Source organism: Salvelinus namaycush, chromosome 7, assembly GCF_016432855.1.
Source record: "Salvelinus namaycush isolate Seneca chromosome 7, SaNama_1.0, whole genome shotgun sequence".
In the NCBI taxonomy this organism is placed as follows: domain Eukaryota; kingdom Metazoa; phylum Chordata; class Actinopteri; order Salmoniformes; family Salmonidae; genus Salvelinus; species Salvelinus namaycush.
In genome coordinates this window covers 58,578,381-58,601,494 of record NC_052313.1, presented here as the reverse complement: position 1 = coordinate 58,601,494, position 23,114 = coordinate 58,578,381, and the positions used below count along the sequence as shown (strand labels likewise).

The following is a 23,114-nucleotide window of genomic DNA, read 5'->3' as shown; positions in this document are numbered from 1 at the left end:
GTTGAAGGTAGACTAACCCCAGACAGAGTGTTGAAGGTAGACTAACCCCAGACAGGTTGTTGAAGGTAGGCTAACCCCAGACAGGTTGTTGAAGGTAGACTAACCCCAGACAGGTTGTTGAAGGTAGGCTAACCCCAGACAGGTTGTTGAAGGTAGGCTAAGCCCAGACAGGTTGTTGAAGGTAGACTAAGCCCAGCTGGTGAGTCCTTCCCCTTGTAGAATAAGTGTTATTATGACTGATCCACAGTCCTTGTGTATGTGTGGTGTCCGGCGGGTTGGTAAAAAAAACACAAGACAGCAAAAATACACATTTCTGGACAAATAAAGTCGAACTGTATTGTATTGTATTCACACAGACGTCCTTGGAGGATACAATGGAACCATCTTTGCCTATGGACAGACCTCCTCGGGGAAGACCCACACCATGGAGGTCAGCCTGATTCTCTGTAGTAATGGCACCTGCCGAAATGAAAAGAGACATGAAATATATGATCTAAAGGCAACCGATATGTTGTAGGTACAGTACGCCCTGAGAACACGGTACCAAGACGACTGAACGGATTATTCTCAGACAGTTCAGCAGAGCACCTTCTGACAGGATATTTCCCTGGAACTCAGTCCAGCCTTTCTAAGAGCAGTAAAACACATCAGATCAGTTCGTGGGGCAGACATATATTGCGTAATTTCATTACTCTCTGAGACTGAATTGATTTAGGATGAGATTATGGTACTGTAGTGTGGGTGATTTACACAACTGGACCACCAACACTATAGGTTGCATTTGTCCTCGAGCAGTTAATGGCTTTTTAAAGTGTCAGTTGTTTCTTCTTCACTGAGAACAGCAAGGATCAGCTAAAGCCAGCAGTAGATAGAGAACAGCATATAGAACAGCTGCTTCTTGGGGGTATAGATGTATATTATATAGAACCGCTGTAGATATTCAGTTTATATAGAACAGCTGGCTATAAGGGATGTTCCCCAGACCCCAGACTATTTAGTGATAATAATCAGTATTGAGTGTGATGTAATGTATTGTTCCTCGTCGCAGGGCAAGCTCCACGACCCCCAGCTGATGGGCATCATCCCACGCATCGCTCACGACATCTTCGATCACATCTACTCCATGGACGAGAACCTCGAGTTCCACATCAAGGTATTAAATTGTTAAATTCAACTTTATTTATCCCCTCAGGGGCCAATAAAAAAGACAAAGTAATTATACAAGTATCAAATCAATATCAACAAGATGTCTGGTCATCAAAATGTAAAGAAAAGATGAATAAATCCAGAGGTTAAACAGTGTGTCTGTCTCCATCCCTTCCAGTATTCTCATTTTGATACCTACACACCTGGAACAGACTCTATTTGGTATCAAGGACCTTTAAGGAGCGCAGACGACCTCCTACCATTTCTATGGTCATCAAAATGTACCCTGTATTGATTCCTGTTTTCTTGTGCAGGTCTCGTATTTTGAAATCTACCTGGACAAGATCCGAGACTTACTAGATGGTAAGAAGAACTCGTATTGGATGGACTTCAAAAAGAGAAGTCTTTTGAAGATGAACAGAGATCATTTTAGACAGATCATAATGGGGTAGCCTCGCGGTTAAGAGCGTTGAGCCAGTAACCGAAAGGTCGCTGGTTCAAATCCCCGAGGCGGCAAGGTGGAAAAATCTGGCGTTCTACTCTTAAACAAGGCAGTTAACCCCCGACAGCAACTGCTCTCCGGGTGCCGTTGACATGGATGTCGATTAAGGCAGCCCCCCGCACCTCTCTGATTCAGACACATTTCAGTTGAATGCATTCAGTTGTACAACTGACTAGCTATCCCCCTATCCTTTCCTAATGACTCGTTTCCCTCTTTTCCAGTGTCGAAGACCAACCTGGCTGTGCATGAGGACAAGAACAGAGTTCCCTATGTCAAGGTGAGCAGTACAGATGGTTAGGTAACACATTCTGCAGGTGTATAATGCTTTATTACTTGTCATAAGCATGTATCAGCCTATATAATGTCTTATTATAAGGCTGCCTCCTGAGTGGCGCAGCGGTCTAAGGCACTGCATCGCAGTGCTAGAGGCGTCACTACAGACTCGGGTTTGATCCCGGGCTGTATCCAATTTGTAAGTCGCTCTGGATAAGAGCGTCTGCTAAATGACTTAAATGTAAATGTATCACAACCGGCCGTGATCGGGAGTCCCATAGGGCGGCGCACAATTGGCCCAGCGTCGTCCGGGTTAGGGGAGGGTCTGGCCGGGGTAGGCTGTCATTTTAAATAATAATATGTTCTTAACTGACTTGCCTAGTTAATTGTTAAAATAAAAAAATGTTGTAGAAATCATAAAAGGCAGCAACCTGTTAAAGCTGTGATGTGATCCTGTCCCAGGGTTGTACAGAGCGCTTTGTGTCCAGTCCAGAGGAAGTCATGGATGTCATCGATGAGGGAAAGGCCAACCGGCACGTGGCTGTCACAAGTATGTTGTGTCTCTTCTATCAATCAATCACATTTATTTATGAAGCCCTTCTTAGATCAACAGTTGTCTAAAAGTGTTTAACAGTATCCCGGCCTGCAAGCAGATGCACAGAGGCCAGGAAACACTCCTTAGAAGGGTGTATCATTGCTACTATAAGATATACTACTTCTATAATATATACTTCTTCAATAATATAGACTTCAATTAGATATACTTATTTGATAAGATACACTTCTATAAGATATACTTCTTCTATAAGATATACTTCTTCTATAAGATATACTTCTTCTATAAGATATACTTATTTTATAATATATACTTCTTCAATAATATATACTTCTTCTATAATATATACGTATTTTGTCCTGTTCATAGACATGAATGAGCACAGTTCCAGAAGCCACAGCATCTTCCTGATCAACATCAAACAAGAGAATGTGGAAACAGAGAAGAAACTGTCAGGGAAGTTATACCTGGTGGATCTGGCTGGTAGTGAGAAGGTAAATCAGTAGGATGGTAAAGACAGACTCCAACAAACCACCAGAACTTGTGTTAAGCTGTTTATAACTTGTCATAACTGTGTTATAACTCTAGGCTTGTCTGATGAAGACGCCAATGAACCGCCATAACTTGTAGAAATGCATACCTGTGTTATAACTGTATTATAACTGTGCTATGATTGTGTTATAAGCTGTTATAACTCCCAGCTTGTCACTCAGGTGTAAGATGCTGAAGCATCATATGTCCTCTCCCACCTGCTGACTCATGAAGACAGACTCCCAACAAACTAATTGTGTTATGACTGTTATAACTGTTTTATAATGTGTTATAACTCCAGGCCTGTCAGATAGAAGATGCTGCTGCATTGTGTGGCCTCTCCCCTGCTGACAGTCTTTTCTCTCTCTGTTTGTCTCTTTAAGGTCAGTAAGACAGGTGCTGAAGGAGCCGTGTTGGACGAAGCTAAAAATATCAATAAGTCCCTCTCTGCTCTGGGGAATGTCATCTCTGCTCTGGCTGAGGGAACAGTGAGTTCTCTCTATATATCTCACCCTTCTCTCTTTCATATAGTGACATCAGCAGGGATTACTGAATACTTTGCATATGTGACATTGAAATTGTGTAAAAACAATAAACCAAAATGTGCTTTTGCTGAAAAAAGTTATGCATCAGCAGTGAGGTCATGTTTTTCCTCTGATCTGGTCCTGATGGCTGACTGGTTATCTACGAGACTCTGATCTGGTCCTGATGGCTGACTGGTTATCTGCGAGACTCTGATCTGGTCCTGATGGCTGACTGGTTATCTACGAGACTGTCTGCTGATCTGGTCCTGATGGCTGACTGGTTATCTATGAGACTGTCTGTTGAAAGGCCCTGATGGCTGACTGGTTATCTATGAGACTGTCTGTTGAAAGGCCCTGATGGCTGACTGGTTATCTATGAGGCTGTCTGTTGAAAGGCCCTGATGGCTGACTGGTTATCTATGAGCCTGTCTGTTGAAAGGTCCTGATGGCTGACTGGTTATCTATGAGGCTGTCTGTTGAAAGGCCCTGATGGCTGACTGGTTATCTATGAGGTTGTCTGTTGAAAGGCCCTAATGGCTGACTGGTTATCTATGAGACTCTGATCTGGTCCTGATGGCTGACTGGTTATCTATGAGGCTGTCTGTTGAAAGGCCCTGATGGCTGACTGGTTATCAACGAGACTGTCTGCTGAAAGGCCCTAATGGCTGACTGGTTATCTATGAGACTGTCTGTTGAAAGGCCCTGATGGCTGACTGGTTATCTATGAGACTGTCTGTTGATAAGCCCTGATGGCTGACTGGTTATCTATGAGACTGTCTGTTGAAAGGCCCTGATGGATGACTGGTTATCTATGAGGCTGTCTGTTGAAAGGCCCTGATGGCTGACTGGTTATCTACGAGACTGTCTATTGAAAGGCCCTGATGGCTGACTGGTTATCTATGAGACTCTGTTTAAAGGCCCTGATGGCTGACTGGTTATCTATGAGACTGTCTGTTGAAAGGCCCTGATGGATGACTGGTTATCTATGAGGCTGTCTGTTGAAAGGCCCTGATGGCTGACTGGTTATCTACGAGACTCTGTTTAAAGGCCCTGATGGCTGACTGGTTATCTATGAGACTCTGTTTAAAGGCCCTGATGGCTGACTGGTTATCTATGAGCCTGTCTGTTGAAAGGCCCTAATGGCTGACTGGTTATCTATGAGACTGTCTGTTGAAAGGCCCTGATGGCTGACTGGTTATCCATGAGGCTGTCTGTTGAAAGGCCCTGATGGCTGATTGGTTATCTATGAGACTGTCTGTTGAAAGGCCCTAATGGCTGACTGGTTATCCATGAGGCTGTCTGTTGAAAGGCCCTAATGGCTGACTGGTTATCCATGAGGCTGTCTGTTGAAAGGCCCTGATGGCTGACTGGTTATCTACGAGACTGTCTGTTGAAAGGCCCTGATGGCTGACTGGTTATCTACGAGACTGTCTGCTGAAAGGCCCTGATGGGTAAATGATGTGTTGTTTGTTTTCAGAAAACCCACGTCCCGTACAGAGACAGCAAGATGACCCGTATCCTGCAGGACTCTCTAGGGGGGAACTGTAGGACCACCATCATCATCTGTGCATCTCCCTCTATCTACAACGAGTGTGAGACCAAGTCTACCCTCATGTTCGGACAGAGGTGGGTCAGCACCTCTCTACAGTTGACCTGGTCTAGTGACAGACTGTTAACATAAGTCTACCCTGTTGGGACAGAGGTGGGTCAGCACCTCTCTACAGTTGACCTGGTCTAGTGACAGACTGTTAACATAAGTCTACCCTGTTGGGACAGAGCTGGGTCAACACCTCTCTACAGTTGACCTGGTCTAGTGACAGACTGTTAACATAAGTCTACCCTGTTGGGACAGAGCTGGGTCAGCACCTCTCTACAGTTGACCTGGTCTAGTGACAGACTGTTAACATAAGTCTACCCTGTTGGGACAGAGCTGGGTCAGCACCTCTCTACAGTTGACCTGGTCTAGTGACAGACTGTTAACATAAGTCTACCCTGTTGGGACAGAGGTGGGCTGAGAGATCCACTGCACCATACCCAGTTTCCCTGTTTTATGTGAACAATTAAAGGTTTCCCATGGCAGATGGGCCGTCCTTAATCCACCAGGAGACGGACAGTGACTGTTGATGATGAGTAGAGCTGGTGATTCCCAGTATCTTCCCTCCTATTCAGTGCTGACTGAGTGGTTGCATAACAAGCCTCTTCTCTAAATCTTTATCCAGATGATGAAGACATTGTTCATCTCTCTGACCTTTAGCTAAGTGTTCCATCCAACCACTCCCCTAAATCCTGATCTGTAGGGCTTTATCCTGCCTCCTGGCTGGACAGCAACAGTAGCATCAGTGGGAGTTAGCCTAGGCTGCTCTGTGTGTTAGAGGACATAATGGACTTCCAGCACATTCTATCTCTGCTGCCCTGCCACAGAACACAGGGGACTTCCAGAACATTCTATCTCTGCTGCCCTGCCACAGAACACAGGGGACTTCCAGAACATTCTATCTCTGCTGCCTTGCCAGAGGACACAGGGGACTTCCAGAACATTCTATCTCTGCTGCCTTGCCAGAGGACACAGGGGACTTCCAGATAATTCTATCTCTGCTGCCTTGCCAGAGGACACAGGGGACTTCCAGAACATACTATCTCTGCTGCCTTGCCAGAGGACACAGGGGACTTCCAGAACATACTATCTCTGCTGCCCTGCCAGAGGACACAGGGGACTTCCAGAACATACTATCTCTGCTGCCCTGCCAGAGGACACAGGGGACTTCCAGAACATACTATCTCTGCTGCCCTGCCAGAGGACACAGGGGACTTCCAGAACATACTATCTCTGCTGCCCTGCCAGAGGACACAGGGGACTTCCAGATAATTCTATCTCTGCTGCCCTGCCAGAGGACACAGGGGACTTCCAGAACATTCTGTCTCTGCTGCCTTGCCAGAGGACACAAGGGACTTCCAGAACATTATCTCTCTGCTGCCCTGCCAGAGGACACAGGGGACTTCCAGAACATTCTGTCTCTGCCGCCCTGCCAGAGGACACAGGGGACTTCCAGAACATTCTGTCTCTGCCGCCCTGCCAGGCTGAGGAGAGGAGCTAGATAGAGGTAGAACAGTAGGGGCTACAGAGTGATGTGCTGCGGTGTGGTGTGGTGCGGTGTGGTGTGGTGTTGTGTGGTGTGGTGTGGTGCGCTCCACTGCACTGTCTGCACCCATGTGACCACCGCTGTCTGTGAGAGGAGGCTGAGAGGAGTTGGGCTTTACACATCATTCTACAGTCTACAGTACCCAGCAGGGCTAATTAGCCTCCGGTCACTTTCACAGGGGACAACCTCCTGCAATAGATCTCAGACCAGTTCAGATATGGAGCTATCTGCCTCCCTGCTTCTTATTGGATCACCTCCTCCAGTTGTGTTGATTCAATGTTTATCCATCTGTTCCTGTTCTGACAAAAAATTATACTGTGGAGATGAGTAAAGGAGGCCACAATGTCCTTTAGTGGATGAATTACAGCCCATTAGCCATGTCAAAGTAGTGCACTGCTGTATAGGGAATAGGGTGTGATTAGATATAGGAATCTGAGTGTCTGTCCCACCCTCCACACAGAGCCAAGACCATCAAGAACACCGTGTCTGTGAACCTGGAGCTGACTGCCGAGGAGTGGAAGAACAAGTACAACAAGGAGAAAGACAAGAACAAGAGTCTGAAGAACGTCATCCACAGACTGGAGATGGAGCTCAACCGCTGGAGGAACGGTGAGGGAGGAAGGGAGGGAGATGGGGAGGGAGGGAGGGGGATGGTGAGGGAGGAAGAGAGGGAGATGGTGAGGGAGGGAGATGGAGATGGTGAGGGAGGAAGGGAGGGAGATGGGGAGGGAGGGGGAAGGGAGGGAGGGAGATGGAGATGGTGAGGGAGGAAGGGAGGGAGATGGGGAGGGAGGGAGATGGGGAGGGAGGGGGAAGGGAGGGAGGGAGATGGTGAGGGAGGGAGATGGGGAGGGAGGGAGATGGGTAGGGAGGGAGATGGGGAGGGAGGGGGAAGGGAGGGAGATGGGGAGGGAGGGGGAAGAGAGGGAGATGGTGAGGGAGGGAGATGGGGAGGGAGGGAGGGAGGGAGAGGGGAGGGAGGGGGAGGGCGGGAGGGAGAGGGGAGGGAGGGAGATGGGGAGGGAGGGAGGGGGGGGAGGGAGATGGGGAGGGAGGGAGAGAGAGATGGGCAGAGGAGGAGATGGCGGGGAGAGTGGGGGAGGGAGAGAGAGGGAGTGAGACAGAGAGGGAGGGAGAGGGAGGAGGGCGAGAGAGGTAGAGGGGGTAGGGAGGGAGAGATTGAGGAGGGAGGGATTGGGGGAGGGAGGGCAGAGAAAGAGAGAAATGATTGAAACCCTTCATATGAAATTGACAGAGCCACACTGAGTTGGACATGAGTTAGTGTTCCCATGGTAGATATTGAGTGAATGAGTGCACAGTTCAGGGTAGAGAATCTGTTTGTCCCTGTCTCAGGTGAGAACGTCCCTGAGGAGGAGCAGCTGAGTGCTAAGGAGCAGAAGCACCTGGAGCCGTGTGACAACACTCCCATCATAGATAACATGGCTCCAGCTAACGGCCTGGTCCTGGTCTCCACCGAGGAGAAGAGCAAGTACGAGGAGGACATCAGCAATCTGTACAAACAACTGGACGACAAGGTCAACAAGGGAAATCTAACCAGACTAGATTAGAGAACTGAGTCAATTCATTTTGGAGGGTACAAACTCAACGTACATAAAGAATAACAGACATTAAAACACAGTTTAAATAACAAACATGCATCAACATTAAACGGTTGGCTAGAATGGGCAGGAACAGGAAGGGGTTGGATTTTTTACAGCAGTCAAATCAATGTTTCCAATGTAAATGTAAATTACTGCTTGTTTTGTTTGTTTGTGTCACCCAGGATGATGAGATCAACCAGCAGAGCCAGCTGGCTGAGAAACTCAAGGAACAGATGTTAGACCAGGATGAGGTGACCAATCATGAACAACCCTCTTTTCTCATGTTAAAGGGGAATGTCACTCAAAAACTATATTTTGGTTTTGTTTCTCATTAGTCCACTGTTGATACAGTCCCAAAATGTTCTGCATGTCAGCAGTCAAGTTGTCAAGATATTGGACGTTTTGAGTCATCTGATGCATTTTGCTTCTTCGTCATGATGGTGTGGCTGGAGACACTGTTCTTCTTAAAAGTCCAATGTCTTGATGGTGCTTTCAAATGGATGATCTACATCTAAGGGGGATTCAACCAAGTTAAATGGTGTGCATTTGCCTGTGTGTCTTCCCTTTTTCGTGTACCCCCTGTTTGTGTCCCCGTGTGTGTGTGTCTCCCTGTGTGTATGTGTCCCTGTGTGTATGTGTGACCCTGTGTGTGTATGTGTGACCCTGTGTGTGTATGTGTGTCCCCGTGTGTATGTGTGTCCCTGTGTGTATGTGTGTCCCTGTGTGTATGTGTGTCCCTGTGTGGGTCTCTCCTCAGCTGCTGGTGTCGACGAGAAGGGACTATGAGAAGATCCATGAGGATCTGTCTCGTCTGCAGACAGAGAACGAGGCTGCCAAGGAGGAGGTGAAGGACAATATTCTGGATGAATCCATGTTATTCTAGAATTCTAAATGAGTCCTTCAAATCAAATTGTATTAGTCACATGCGCCGAATACAACAGGCGTAGTAGACCTTACCGTGAAATGCTTACTTACGAGCCCTTAACAACAGTGCAGTTTCAAAAAATACGGCTAAGAATAAGAGATAAAAGTAACAAGTAATTAAGGAGGAGCAGTAAAAAATAACAATATATACAGGGGGGTGCCGGTACAGAGTCAATGTGTGGGGGCACCGGTCAGTTGAGGTAGTATGTACAGAGTTAATTAAAGTGACTATGCATAGATGACAACAGAGAGTGGCAGTGGTGTGGAGAGAGGAGGGGGGGAATGTGAGTATTCTGGGTAGCCATTTGACTAGATGTTCATCATTATGTTCTTCTGGTTCTAGGTGAAGGAGGTGCTGCAGGCGTTGGAGGAGCTGGCTGTGAACTACGACCAGAAGAGCCAGGAGGTGGAGGACAGGAGCCAGGCCAACCAACAGCTGCAGGAGGAGCTGCAGCAGAGGACTGTGGGTCTATGGGCATGATGGGTGGGATAGAGGGGCCTAGAGCAGTTCAGCCTTAGCTAATTATGGGGTTTACCGCACCACTAATGACATTTTATTCTGCCGAGGTATCCCCTGATGTGTGAGTGATCCATATACCTATGTTCTAATGAGTCTTCCCAAGTTTCTCCTGTGGATAGATGAGGTACTAGAACCGTATAGAGGGTCCTTAATGATGCGGTGAAGGACAACTGGCATGTGACTGATGTGTGTTCCCCAGACGGTCCTGTTGTCAGTTCAGAGGGAGCTGACCACGCTCCAGGAGCTCAGTGGACACCAGAAGAAGAGAGCTGCAGAGATCCTCCACCTGCTGCTCAGAGACCTCAGTGAGATAGGAGCCACTATGGGTACCAGCGACATCAAGGTGGTGAGGGGACCTACACAGCAGATATACACTGCTCAAAAAAATAAAGGGAACACTTAAACAACACAATGTAACGCCAAGTCAATCATACTTCTGTGAAATCAAACTGTCCACTTAGGAAGCAACACTGATTGACAATAAATTTCACATGCTGTTGTGCAAATGGAATAGACAAAAGGTGGAAATTAAAGGCAATTAGCAAGACACCCTCAATAAAGGAGTGATTCTGCAGGTGGTGACCACAGACCACTTCTCAGTTCCTATGCTTCCTGGCTGATGTTTTGGTCACTTTTGAATGCTGGCGGTGCTCTCACTCTAGTGGTAGCATGAGACGGAGTCTACAACCCACACAAGTGGCTCAGGTAGTGCAGCTCATCCAGGATGGCACATCAATGCGAGCTGTGGCAAGAAGGTTTGCTGTGTCTGTCAGCGTAGTGTCCAGAGCATGGAGGCGCTACCAGGAGACAGGCCAGTACATCAGGAGACGTGGAGGAGGCCGTAGGAGGGCAACAACCCAGCAGCAGGACCGCTACCTCCGCCTTTGAGCAGGAGGAGCACTGCCAGAGCCCTGCAAAATGACCTCCAGCAGGCCACAAATGTGCATGTGTCTGCTCAAACGGTCAGAAACAGACTCCATGAGGGTGGTATGAGGGCCCGACGTCCACAGGTGGGGGTTGTGCTTACAGCCCAACACCGTGCAGGACGTTTGGCATTTGCCAGAGAACACCAAGATTGGCAAATTCGCCACTGGCGCCCAGTGCTCTTCACAGATGAAAGCAGGTTCACACTGAGCACATGAGCACATGTGACAGACGTGACAGAGTCTGGAGACGCCGTGGAGAACGTTCTGCTGCCTGCAACATCCTCCAGCATGACCGGTTTGGCGGTGGGTCAGTCATGGTGTGGGGTGGCATTTCTTTGTGGGGCCGCACAGCCCTCCATGTGCTCGCCAGAGGTAGCCTGACTGCCATTAGGTACCGAGATGAGATCCTCAGAGCCCTTGTGAGACCATATGCTGACACATGCACATTTGTGGCCTGCTGGAGGTCATTTTGCAGGGCTCTGGCAGTGCTCCTCCTGCTCAAAGGCGGAGGTTAGCGGTCCTGCTGCTGGGTTGTTGCCCTCCTACGGCCTCCTCCACGTCTCCTGATGTACTGGCCTGTCTCCTGGTAGCGCCTCCATGCTCTGGACACTACGCTGACAGACACAGCAAACCTTCTTGCCACAGCTCGCATTGATGTGCCATCCTGGATGAGCTGCACTACCTGAGCCACTTGTGTGGGTTGTAGACTCCGTCTCATGCTACCACTAGAGTGAGAGCACCGCCAGCATTCAAAAGTGACCAAAACATCAGCCAGGAAGCATAGGAACTGAGAAGTGGTCTGTGGTCACCACCTGCAGAATCACTCCTTTATTGAGGGTGTCTTGCTAATTGCCTTTAATTTCCACCTTTTGTCTATTCCATTTGCACAACAGCATGTGAAATTTATTGTCAATCAGTGTTGCTTCCTAAGTGGACAGTTTGATTTCACAGAAGTGTGATTGACTTGGAGTTACATTGTGTTGTTTAAGTGTTCCCTTTATTTTTTTGAGCAGTGTACATAGACACACATAAAGTAGGAACACACGCACACCGAACCAAATACTAACAAACCCATTCACAACAGTCCTGTTAACTTAACGGGTTGTAACATCATTGACCTGTGTAGCTAGCAAACCTCTCCACAACACACAACATGAGTCAGAGTTGATGCTCTTTAGTTTCCTAACAGTATATCTTCCTCCTGGACTGTTCTAATCATACTGTTCATCCTCCAGGCTTTATATACAGTCTTCTGTTTCCTGTCTAGATGGCTGAAGGGAACGGTAACGGTGGAGTGATTGAGGAAGAGTTCACCATGACCCGTCTCTTCATCAGTAAGATGAGGTCAGAGGTCAAGTCTCTGGTGAACCGCTCCAAGCAGCTGGAAAGCTCCCAGAGTGACACCTCATGCAAGATGGCCGCCAACGAGAAGGAGCTGGCTTCCTGTCAGCTGCTCATCTCCCAGGTAACAGAGGGGCCAGGTTTCCCTATAATTGTGAAGCGTTCTAAAGGCCGATGCAGAAATGCACTTTCATTGTCCTACGTTGAGTCTCTGGATATCTTTTCACTCTTTAATAAAGTCCTACAAAACGGCCAAACAGGGCTGTGTTCAGTAGGTGTGACAACAGGGAAGGTTTTGAAGCGCTGACCCTGTGTTTGTGTGTTGTGCTGTAGCACCAAGCCAAGATCAAGTCCCTGACAGACTACATGCAGAACATGGAACAGAAGAAGAGACAGCTGGAGGAGAGTCAGGACGCTCTGACTGAGGAGCTGGCCAAGATGCACGCTCAGGGTGAGACGCACGGACTCACTCTACACATCCCCTCTATCGACACCACTGCTTCCTTTATAACATGCTTCACATTGTTGTTCACGTTGTTGTTCCTCAGAGAAAATGCACGAGGTGTCAGTGGTGGACACGGAGAAGGAGCACATCAGTAGACTGGAGGGTGAAGAGGAGATTAAGGTGATTAAACCCGGGATTAAGACTTTCACAAGGTGGATCTGGAAGTACTCTTAGGATGATTATTCTGTTGGAGAAACAGATTAGTTTTACCCGTGTGTGTGTCTCTGTGTGTGTCCTCTGATCCGTCCTCCTGTCCATCCTGTAGAAGACTCTAGAACAGCAGATGGAGGCTCACAGAGAGGCCCACCAGAAGCAGCTGGCCCGACTCAGGGACGAGATCGATGACAAACAGAGGACGCTGGATGAACTCACAGAGTGAGAAGCTATATATACCGTTTGGCGACTCTCTGTGATTGACAACACTTTTCTACCTGCAACTCATAAAGGCTTCATAGGGCATTCATAAAGGCTTCATAGGGCATTCATAAAGGCTTCACAAATCCTTTACATGCTGTCATAATGCAGTACTAAATGAAAGGTGGTATAAAAGGTCATTACATCTGAAGCATCTAAATAGGCCTTATAAAGCTCCATAAAGCCTCTATAACTTAGTCTTTTCTCTCCTCCTTTTCACCCACTTCCCTACCTCTCCCCTACCTCTCCTCTACCTCTTCCCTACCTCTCCCCTACCTCTCCCCTACCTCTCCTCTACCTCTCCTCTACCTCTCCTCTCCTCTCCCCTACTTCTCCTCCCCCTCTCCTCTACCTCTCCTCTACCTCTCCCCTACCTCTCCTCTCCTCTACCTCTCCTCTACCTCTCCTCTCCTCTCCCCTACTTCTCCTCCCCCTCTCCTCTACCGCTCCTCTCCCCTACCTCTCCTCCCCCTACCTCTCCTCCCCCTCTCCTCTACCTCTCCTCTCCCCTACCTCTCCTCCCCCTCTCCTCTACCTCTCCTCTACCTCTCCCCTACCTCTCCTCTCCCCTACCTCTCCTCTCCTCTACCTCTCCTCTCCCCTACCTCTCCTCTCCCCTACCTCTTCTCTCCACTATCTCTCCCCTATCTCTCCCCTACCTCTCTCCTACCTCTCCTCTACCTCTCCTCTCCCCTACCTCTCCTCTCCCCTACCTCTCCTCTCCCCTACCTCTCCTCTCCCCTACCTCTCCTCTCCTCTCCTCTCCCCTACCTCTCCTCTCCTCTCCCCTACCTCTCCTCTACCTCTCCTCTACCTCTCCCTCTCCTCTACCTCTCCTCTCATCTACCTCTCCTCTCCTCTCCCCTACCTCTCTCCCCCCTACCTCTCCTCTACCTATCCTCTCCCTCTCCTCTACCTCTCCCTCTCCTCTACCTCTCCTCTCCTCTCATCTACCTCTCCTCTCCTCTCCTCTACCTCTCCCCTACCTCTCCTCTACCTCTCCCCTACCTCTCTCCTACCTCTCCCCTACCTCTCCTCTACCTCTCCTCTCCTCTACCTCTCCTCTACCTCTCCTCTCCTCTACCTCTCTCCTACCTCTCTCCTACCTCTCCTCTACCTCTCCCCTACCTCTCCTCTACCTCTCCTCTACCTATCCTCTCCTCTCCTCTACCTCTCCTCTCCTCTACCTCTCCTCTCCCCTACCTCTCCTCCCCCTCTCCCCTACCTCTCCTCCCCCCCTCCTCTACCTCTCCTCTACCTCTCCTCTCCCCTACCTCTCCCCTACCTCTCCTCTCCTCTACCTTTCCTCTCCCCTACCTCTCCTCTACCTCTCCTCTACCTCTCCTCTACCTCTCCTCTCCTCTACCCCTCCTCTCCCCTACCTCTCCCCTACCTCTCCTCTACCTCTACCTCTCCCCTACCTCTCCTCTACCTCTCCCCTACCTCTCCTCTACCTCTCCTCTCCTCTACCTCTCCCCTACCTCTCCTCTACCCCTCCTCTCCCCTACCTCTCCTCTACCTCTCCTCTCCCCTACCTCTCCTCTACCTCTCCTCTACCTCTCATCTCCTCTACCTCTCCTCTACCTCTCCTCTCCTCTACCTCTCCCTCTCCTCTCCCTCTCCTCTACCTCTCCTCTCCCCTACTCTACCTCTCCTCTCCTCTACCTCTCCCCTCCCTCTCCCCTACCTCTCCTCTACCTCTCCTCTCCCTCTCCCCTCCTCTACCTCTCCCCTACCTCTCCTCTCCTCTCCTCTCCTCTCCTCTCCTCTCCTCTCCTCTCCTCTCCTCTCCTCTCCTCTCCTCTCCTCTCCTCTCCTCTCCTCTCCTCTCCTCTCCTCTACCTCTCCCCTCCCCTACCTCTCCTCTCCCTCTCCTCCTCTCCCTCTCCTCTACCTCTCCTCTACCTCTCCTCTCCCTCTCCTTTCCCTCTCCTCTACCTCTACCTCTCCTCTCCCCTCCTCCTCCTCCGTGTCTCTCCCAGTCTGAACCAGGGCCTGATGCTGGAGCAGAGGAGGCTGATGTCTGACCATGAGAAGCTGAAGGTGGAGGAACAGGAGAAGGACATGAAGCTCCAGAAGCTGGTCATCTTCAACGAGCAGAGGGAGCAGGCCAGACAGGACCTGAAGGGATTGGAGGAGACTGTGGTACGTCAAGGCTCTATGACTGACTGACTGACTGACTGACTGAATGAATGAATGAATGAATGAATGAATGACTGACTGACTGACTGACTGACTGACTGACTGACTGACTGACTGACTGACTGACTGACTGACTGACTGACTGAATGAATGAGTATAGTTCTTCACTATTCTTGCAGATAAACCAATACATCATAGATGTCCATTTCAACGTTTCACACTGAGCACAAGTGTGTCTTCTCTCTGTTTTGTCTTTAAAGGCCAAAGAGCTGCAGACTCTTCATAACCTACGCAGGATCTTTGTTCAAGACCTCACAACACGCGTCAAGAAGGTAAGGAGGTATTCTCCCATGTAAGAGAGGCTGTGTATCAAAATGCACCAAACTGTCTGCAGAATGTCAGAGATACTCGTCTGAAGTCTGTTGTCTTTCAGTGAGGACCTGTAGTCTGTAGTCTGTAGTCTGTTGTCTTTCAGTGAGGACCTGTTGTCTGTAGTCTGCACTCTGTAGTCTGTAGTCTGTTGTCTTTCAGTGAGGACCTGTAGTCTGTAGTCTGTTGTCTGCACTCTGTAGTCTGTAGTCTGTTGTCTGTAGTCTGTAGTCTGTAGTCTGTTGTCTACGCTCTGTAGTCTGTAGTCTGTAGTCTGTAGTCTGTTGTCTGTTGTCTGTTGTCTGCGCTCTGTAGTCTGTAGTCTGTTGTCTGTAGTCTGTAGTCTGTTGTCTGTTGTCTACGCTCTGTAGTCTGTTGTCTGTTGTCTGTTGTCTGCGCTCTGTAGTCTGTAGTCTGTTGTCTTTCAGTGAGGACCTGTAGTCTGTAGTCTGTTGTCTGTAGTCTGTTGTCTGCGCTCTGTAGTCTGTAGTCTGTAGTCTGTAGTCTGTAGTCTGTAGTCTGCACTCTGTAGTGTGTAGTCTGCACTCTGTAGTCTGTAGTCTATAGTCTGCACTCTGTAGTCTGTAGTCTGTTGTCTGTTGTCTGTAGTCTGTTGTCTGTAGTCTGCACTCTGTAGTGTGTAGTCTGCACTCTGTAGTCTGTAGTCTGTGCTCTGTAGTATGTAGTCTGCGCTCTGTAGTCTGTAGTCTGCACTCTGTAGTGTGTAGTCTGCGCTCTGTAGTGTGTAGTCTGCGCTCTGTAGTCTGTAGTCTGTAGTCTGCACTCTGTAGTGTGTAGTCTGCGCTCTGTAGTGTGTAGTCTGCACTCTGTAGTGTGTAGTCTGCGCTCTGTAGTCTATAGTCTGCACTCTGTAGTGTGTAGTCTGCGCTCTGTAGTGTGTAGTCTGCGCTCTGTAGTCTATAGTCTGCACTCTGTAGTCTATAGTCTGCGCTCTGTAGTGTGTAGTCTGCGCTCTGTAGTCTATAGTCTGCGCTCTGTAGTGTGTAGTCTGCGCGCTGTAGTCTATAGTCTGCGCTCTGTAGTGTGTAGTCTGCACTCTGTAGTGTGTAGTCTGTGCTCTGTAGTCTATAGTCTGCACTCTGTAGTCTATAGTCTGCGCTCTGTAGTCTGTAGTCTGCACTCTGTAGTGTGTAGTCTGCGCTCTGTAGTGTGTAGTCTGCACTCTGTAGTGTGTAGTCTGCGCTCTGTAGTCTATAGTCTGCGCTCTGTAGTGTGTAGTCTGCACTCTGTAGTCTATAGTCTGCACTCTGTAGTCTATAGTCTGCGCTCTGTAGTGTGTAGTCTGCACTCTGTAGTCTATAGTCTGCGCTCTGTAGTGTGTAGTCTGCGCTCTGTAGTGTGTAGTCTGCACTCTGTAGTGTGTAGTCTGCGCTCTGTAGTCTATAGTCTGCGCTCTGTAGTGTGTAGTCTGCGCTCTGTAGTCTATAGTCTGCACTCTGTAGTCTATAGTCTGCACTCTGTAGTCTATAGTCTGCGCTCTGTAGTGTGTAGTCTGCGCTCTGTAGTCTATAGTTTGCGCTCTGTAGTGTGTAGTCTGCACTCTGTAGTCTATAGTCTGCGCTCTGTAGTCTATAGTCTGCGCTCTGTAGTGTGTAGTCTGCGCTCTGTAGTCTGTAGTCTGCGCTCTGTAGTCTGTAGTCTGCGCTCTGTAGTGTGTAGTCTGCGCTCTGTAGTCTATAGTCTGCACTCTGTAGTCTATAGTCTGCACTCTGTAGTCTATAGTCTGCGCTCTGTAGTGTGTAGTCTGCGCTCTGTAGTCTATAGTTTGCGCTCTGTAGTGTGTAGTCTGCACTCTGTAGTGTGTAGTCTGCGCTCTGTAGTCTGTAGTCTGCGCTCTGTAGTCTATAGTCTGCGCTCTGTAGTGTGTAGTCTGCGCTCTGTAGTCTATAGTCTGCGCTCTGTAGTCTGTAGTCTGCGCTCTGTAGTCTATAGTCTGCGCTCTGTAGTGTGTAGTCTGCGCTCTGTAGTCTATAGTCTGTGCTCTGTAGTGTGTAGTCTGCGCTCTGTAGTCTGTAGTCTGCACTCTGTAGTGTGTAGTCTGCGCTCTGTAGTCTATAGTCTGCGCTCTGTAGTGTGTAGTCTGCGCTCTGTAGTCTATAGTCTGCACTCTGTAGTCTATAGTCTGCGCTCTGTAGTCTATAGTCTGCGCTCTGTAGTCTGTAGTCTGCACTCTGTAGTCTGCACTCTGTAGTCTGCACTCTGTAGTCTATAGTCTGCACTCTGTAGTCTGTAGTCTGCACTCTGTAGTCTGCGCTCTGTAGTCTGCACTCTGTAGTCTATAGTCTGCACTCTGTAGTCTGTAGTCTGCACTCTGTAGTCTGCACTCTGTAGTCTGCGCTCTGTAGTCTGCACTCTGTAGTCTATAGTCTGCACTCTGTAGTGTGTAGTCTGCGCTCTGTGTTGATATACTGACTGATGTTTCTCTCCTCTGCTGTTGTGTGCAGAGTGCAAAGTGGGCAGTAGTCTGTATTGACTGTCTGTCTTCTCTCCTGTTGTGTCCAGAGTGCAGAGTGGGCAGTAGTCTGTATTGACTGTCTGTCTTCTCTCCTGTTGTGTCCAGAGTGCAGAGTGGGCAGTAGTCTGTATTGACTGTCTGTCTTCTCTCCTGTTGTGTCCAGAGTGCAGAGTGGGCAGTAGTCTGTATTGACTGTCTGTCTTCTCTCCTGTTGTGTCCAGAGTGCAGAGTGGGCAGTAGTCTGTATTGACTGTCTGTCTTCTCTCCTGTTGTGTCCAGAGTGCAGAGTGGGCAGTAGTCTGTATTGACTGTCTGTCTTCTCTCCTGTTGTGTCCAGAGTGCAGAGTGGGCAGTAGTCTGTATTGACTGTCTGTCTTCTCTCCTGTTGTGTCCAGAGTGCAGAGTGGGCAGTAGTCTGTATTGACTGTCTGTCTTCTCTCCTGTTGTGTCCAGAGTGCAGAGTGGGCAGTAGTCTGTATTGACTGTCTGTCTTCTCTCCTGTTGTGTCCAGAGTGCAGAGTGGGCAGTAGTCTGTATTGACTGTCTGTCTTCTCTCCTGTTGTGTCCAGAGTGCAGAGTGGGCAGTAGTCTGTATTGACTGTCTGTCTTCTCTCCTGTTGTGTCCAGAGTGCAGAGCTGGACTGTGAGGATGGAGTGGGCAGCGCCGCCCAGAAACAGAAGATCTCCTTCCTGGAGAACAACCTGGAGCAACTCACTAAAGTCCACAAGCAGGTACTGCACTGGGACATTATTAAGCAGGTACTGTACTGTGACATTATTAAGCAGGTACTGCACTGGGACATTATTAAGCAGGTACTGTACTGTGACATTATTAAGCAGGTACTGCACTGGGACATTATTAAGCAGGTACTGCACTGGGACATTATTAAGCAGGTAGTGCACTGGGACATTATTAAGCAGGTAGTGCACTGGGATATTATTAAGCAGGTACTGTACTGGGACATAATTAAGCAGGTACTGCACTGGGACATTATTAAGCAGGTACTGTACTGTGACATTATTAAGCAGGTACTGCACTGGGACATTATTAAGCAGGTACTGTACTGTGACATTATTAAGCAGGTACTGCACTGGGACATTATTAAGCAGGTACTGCACTGGGACATTATTAAGCAGGTACTGCACTGGGACATTATTAAGCAGGTACTGCACTGGGATATTATTAAGCAGGTACTGTACTGGGACATAATTAAGCAGGTACTGTACTGGGATATTATTAAGCAGGTACTGCACTGGGACATTATTAAGCAGGTACTGCACTGGGATATTATTAAGCAGGTACTGTACTGGGACATAATTAAGCAGGTACTGTACTGGGATATTATTAAGCAGGTACTGTACTGGGACATAATTAAGCAGGTACTGTACTGGGACATAATTAAGCAGGTACTGTACTGGGACATAATTAAGCAGGTACTGTACTGGGATATTATTAAGCAGGTACTGTACTGGGACATTATTAAGCAGGTACTGCACTGGGATATTATTAAGCAGGTACTGTACTGGGACATAATTAAGCAGGTACTGTACTGGGACATAATTAAGCAGGTACTGTACTGGGATATTATTAAGCAGGTACTATACTGGGACATTATTAAGCAGGTACTGCACTGGGACATTATTAAGCAGGTACTGCACTGGGATATTATTAAGCAGGTACTGTACTGGGACATAATTAAGCAGGTACTGTACTGGGACATAATTAAGCAGGTACTGTACTGGGATATTATTAAGCAGGTACTGTACTGGGACATAATTAAGCAGGTACTGTACTGGGATATTATTAAGCAGGTACTGTACTGGGACATAATTAAGCAGGTACTGTACTGGGACATAATTAAGCAGGTACTGTACTGGGATATTATTAAGCAGGTACTGTACTGGGACATTATTAAGCAGGTACTGCACTGGGATATTATTAAGCAGGTACTGTACTGGGACATAATTAAGCAGGTACTGTACTGGGACATAATTAAGCAGGTACTGTACTGGGACATTATTAAGCAGGTACTGTACTGGGACATTATTAAGCAGGTACTGTACTGGGACATTATTAAGCAGGTACTGTACTGGGATATTATTAAGCAGGTACTGTACTGGGACATAATTAAGCAGGTACTGTACTGGGACATTATTAAGCAGGTACTGTACTGGGATATTATTAAGCAGGTACTGTACTGGGACATTATTAAGCAGGTACTGTACTGGGACATAATTAAGCAGGTACTGTACTGGGATATTATTAAGCAGGTACTGTACTGGGATATTATTAAGCAGGTACTGTACTGGGACATTATTAAGCAGGTACTGTACTGGGATATTATTAAGCAGGTACTGTACTGGGACATAATTAGGCAGGTACTGTACTGGGATATTATTAAGCAGGTACTGTACTGGGACATAATTAAGCAGGTACTGTACTGGGACATAATTAAGCAGGTACTGTACTGGGACATAATTAAGCAGGTACTGTACTGGGATATTATTAAGCAGGTACTGTACTGGGACATTATTAAGCAGGTACTGCACTGGGATATTATTAAGCAGGTACTGTACTGGGACATAATTAAGCAGGTACTGTACTGGGACATAATTAAGCAGGTACTGTACTGGGATATTATTAAGCAGGTACTGTACTGGGATATTATTAAGCAGGTACTGTACTGGGACATAATTAAGCAGGTACTGTACTGGGACATTATTAAGCAGGTACTGTACTGGGATATTATTAAGCAGGTACTGTACTGGGACATTATTAAGCAGGTACTGCACTGGGATATAATTAAGCAGGTACTGTACTGGGAAATAATTAAGCAGGTACTGTACTGGGACATAATTAAGCAGGTACTGTACTGGGACATTATTAAGCAGGTACTGTACTGGGACATTATTAAGCAGGTACTGCACTGGGACATTATTAAGCAGGTACTGTACTGGGATATTATTAAGCAGGTACTGTACTGGGACATAATTAAGCAGGTACTGTACTGGGACATTATTAAGCAGGTACTGTACTGGGATATTATTAAGCAGGTACTGTACTGGGACATTATTAAGCAGGTACTGTACTGGGACATAATTAAGCAGGTACTGTACTGGGATATTATTAAGCAGGTACTGTACTGGGATATTATTAAGCAGGTACTGTACTGGGACATTATTAAGCAGGTACTGTACTGGGACATTATTAAGCAGGTACTGCACTGGGACATTATTAAGCAGGTACTGTACTGGGATATTATTAAGCAGGTACTGTACTGGGACATAATTAAGCAGGTACTGTACTGGGATATTATTAAGCAGGTACTGTACTGGGACATTATTAAGCAGGTACTGTACTGGGATATTATTAAGCAGGTACTGTACTGGGACATAATTAAGCAGGTACTGTACTGGGACATAATTAAGCAGGTACTGTACTGGGATATTATTAAGCAGGTACTGTACTGGGACATAATTAAGCAGGTACTGTACTGGGACATAATTAAGCAGGTACTGTAGTGGGATATTATTAAGCAGGTACTGTACTGGGATATTATTAAGCAGGCACTGTACTGGGTCATTATTAAGCAGGTACTGTACTGGGATATTATTAAGCAGGTACTGCACTGGGACATTATTAAGCAGGTACTGCACTGGGACATTATTAAGCAGGTACTGTACTGGGACATTATTAAGCAGGTACTGTACTGGGATATTATTAAGCAGGTACTGTACTGGGACATTATTAAGCAGATACTGTACTGGGACATCTTTGCAGGTAGAGAAAATGTATTGTCTGATTGTTTGATTTGTTCAAATTGATAAATACATTTGATTGATGTATTAACATTCCTGCCCCCTTCTGGCAGTGTCCATCCAGTTGGTGCATGATAACGCGGACCTGTGCTGCAAGCTTCTTAAGCTGGCCCTCATATCTCTGTTTCCCTCCCTGCCTGTCTCCCCCCTTTCCCTCCCTCCCTCCCTCCCTCCCTGCCTGTCTCCCCCCTTTCCCTCCCTCCCTGCCTGTCTCCCCCCTTTCCCTCCCTCCCTCCCTCCCTCCCTCCCTCCCTCCCTCCCTCCCTCCCTCCCTCCCTCCCTCCCTCCCTCCCTGTCTCCCCCCTTTCCCTCCCTCCCTGTCTCCCCCCTTTCCCTCCCTCCCTGTCTCCCCCCTTTCCCTCCCTCCCTCCCTGTCTCCCCCCTTTCCCTCCCTCCCTCCCTGTCTCCCCCCTTTCCCTCCCTCCCTCCCTCCCTCCCTGCCTGTCTCCCCCCTTTCCCTCCCTCCCTCCCTGTCTCCCCCCTTTCCCTCCCTCCCACCCTGTCTCCCCCCTTTCCCTCCCTCCCTCCCTCCCTCCCTGCCTGTCTCCCCCCTTTCCCTCCCTCCCTCCCTGCCTGTCTCCCCCCTTTCCCTCCCTCCCTCCCTCCCTGTCTCCCCCCTTTCCCTCCCTTCCTCCCTCCCTCCCTCCCTCCCAGTTGGTGCGTGACAATGCGGACCTGCGCTGCGAGCTTCCCAAGCTGGAGAAGCGTCTGCGGGCCACGGCCGAGCGGGTCAAGGCCCTGGAGAATGCCCTGAAGGAGGCCAAGGAGAACGCTATGAGGGACAGGAAACGCTACCAGCTAGAGGTGGACCGCATCAAGGAGGTTGTCAGGGCCAAGAACATGGCCAGGAGAGGAAACTCCGCTCAGATCGGTAAGGATGGAGAAAGGGAGGGAGAAAGGGAGGAAGGAGAGGGTGGGTTGGTGGAGTGTGTGTTTGTATTGATGACTATGTTCTGTCTTCCAGCTAAGCCCATCCGGCCAGGCCAACACCCCATGTCTTCCCCTACAGTCGTCAGAGGAGGAGGCCTCTACAGCCACAGCTACAACCACAGCACCAAGTAACCATGTAGAATGTAGACCCTGAGTCACAAGTGCATGTGTGGTAGGTACAGACTGTCTCATTCCCAGTAAGACCCCTCTGTCCTCATCCTCCTGTCCTTCCTCTGGGTCTAGGAGTAAGACCCCTCTGTCCTCATCCTCCTGTCCTTCCTCTGGGTCTAGGAGTAAGACCCCTCTGTCCTCATCCTCCTGTCCTTCCTCTGGGTCTAGGAGTAAGACCCCTCTGTCCTCATCCTCCTGTCCTTCCTCTGGGTCTAGGAGTAAGACCCCTCTGTCCTCATCCTCCTGTCCTTCCTCTGGGTCTAGGAGTAAGACCCCTCTGTCCTCATCCTCCTGTCCTTCCTCT

General features: G+C 48.4%; 1 protein-coding gene across 2 annotated transcripts in view; it reads left to right on the top strand.

Annotated features, from left to right (window-relative positions):
- LOC120051524 (kinesin heavy chain-like) overlaps positions 1-22,796 on the top strand; it is a 40,995-nt gene extending 18,199 nt beyond the window's left edge. The window contains exons 3-25 of one of the 2 annotated variants that reach the window (XM_038998445.1): positions 357-430; positions 1,049-1,153; positions 1,461-1,509; positions 1,870-1,925; positions 2,384-2,471; positions 2,847-2,971; positions 3,392-3,496; positions 5,010-5,158; positions 7,133-7,281; positions 8,026-8,207; positions 8,456-8,524; positions 9,031-9,117; positions 9,541-9,660; positions 9,917-10,063; positions 11,911-12,108; positions 12,318-12,435; positions 12,533-12,609; positions 12,755-12,864; positions 14,886-15,048; positions 15,306-15,377; positions 18,518-18,622; positions 22,364-22,580; positions 22,674-22,796. In XM_038998445.1, coding sequence (XP_038854373.1) covers positions 357-430; positions 1,049-1,153; positions 1,461-1,509; positions 1,870-1,925; positions 2,384-2,471; positions 2,847-2,971; positions 3,392-3,496; positions 5,010-5,158; positions 7,133-7,281; positions 8,026-8,207; positions 8,456-8,524; positions 9,031-9,117; positions 9,541-9,660; positions 9,917-10,063; positions 11,911-12,108; positions 12,318-12,435; positions 12,533-12,609; positions 12,755-12,864; positions 14,886-15,048; positions 15,306-15,377; positions 18,518-18,622; positions 22,364-22,580; positions 22,674-22,771 — 2,663 coding nt within the window. In that variant the 3' untranslated portion in view covers positions 22,772-22,796. Of the gene's footprint in view, positions 1-356; positions 431-1,048; positions 1,154-1,460; positions 1,510-1,869; positions 1,926-2,383; positions 2,472-2,846; positions 2,972-3,391; positions 3,497-5,009; positions 5,159-7,132; positions 7,282-7,898; positions 8,208-8,455; positions 8,525-9,030; positions 9,118-9,540; positions 9,661-9,916; positions 10,064-11,910; positions 12,109-12,317; positions 12,436-12,532; positions 12,610-12,754; positions 12,865-14,885; positions 15,049-15,305; positions 15,378-18,517; positions 18,623-18,676; positions 21,904-22,363; positions 22,581-22,673 lie in introns of those variants that run through there. The other variant, XM_038998444.1, reaches the window with a different exon arrangement.
- Positions 22,797-23,114: the final 318 nt, after the last annotated feature.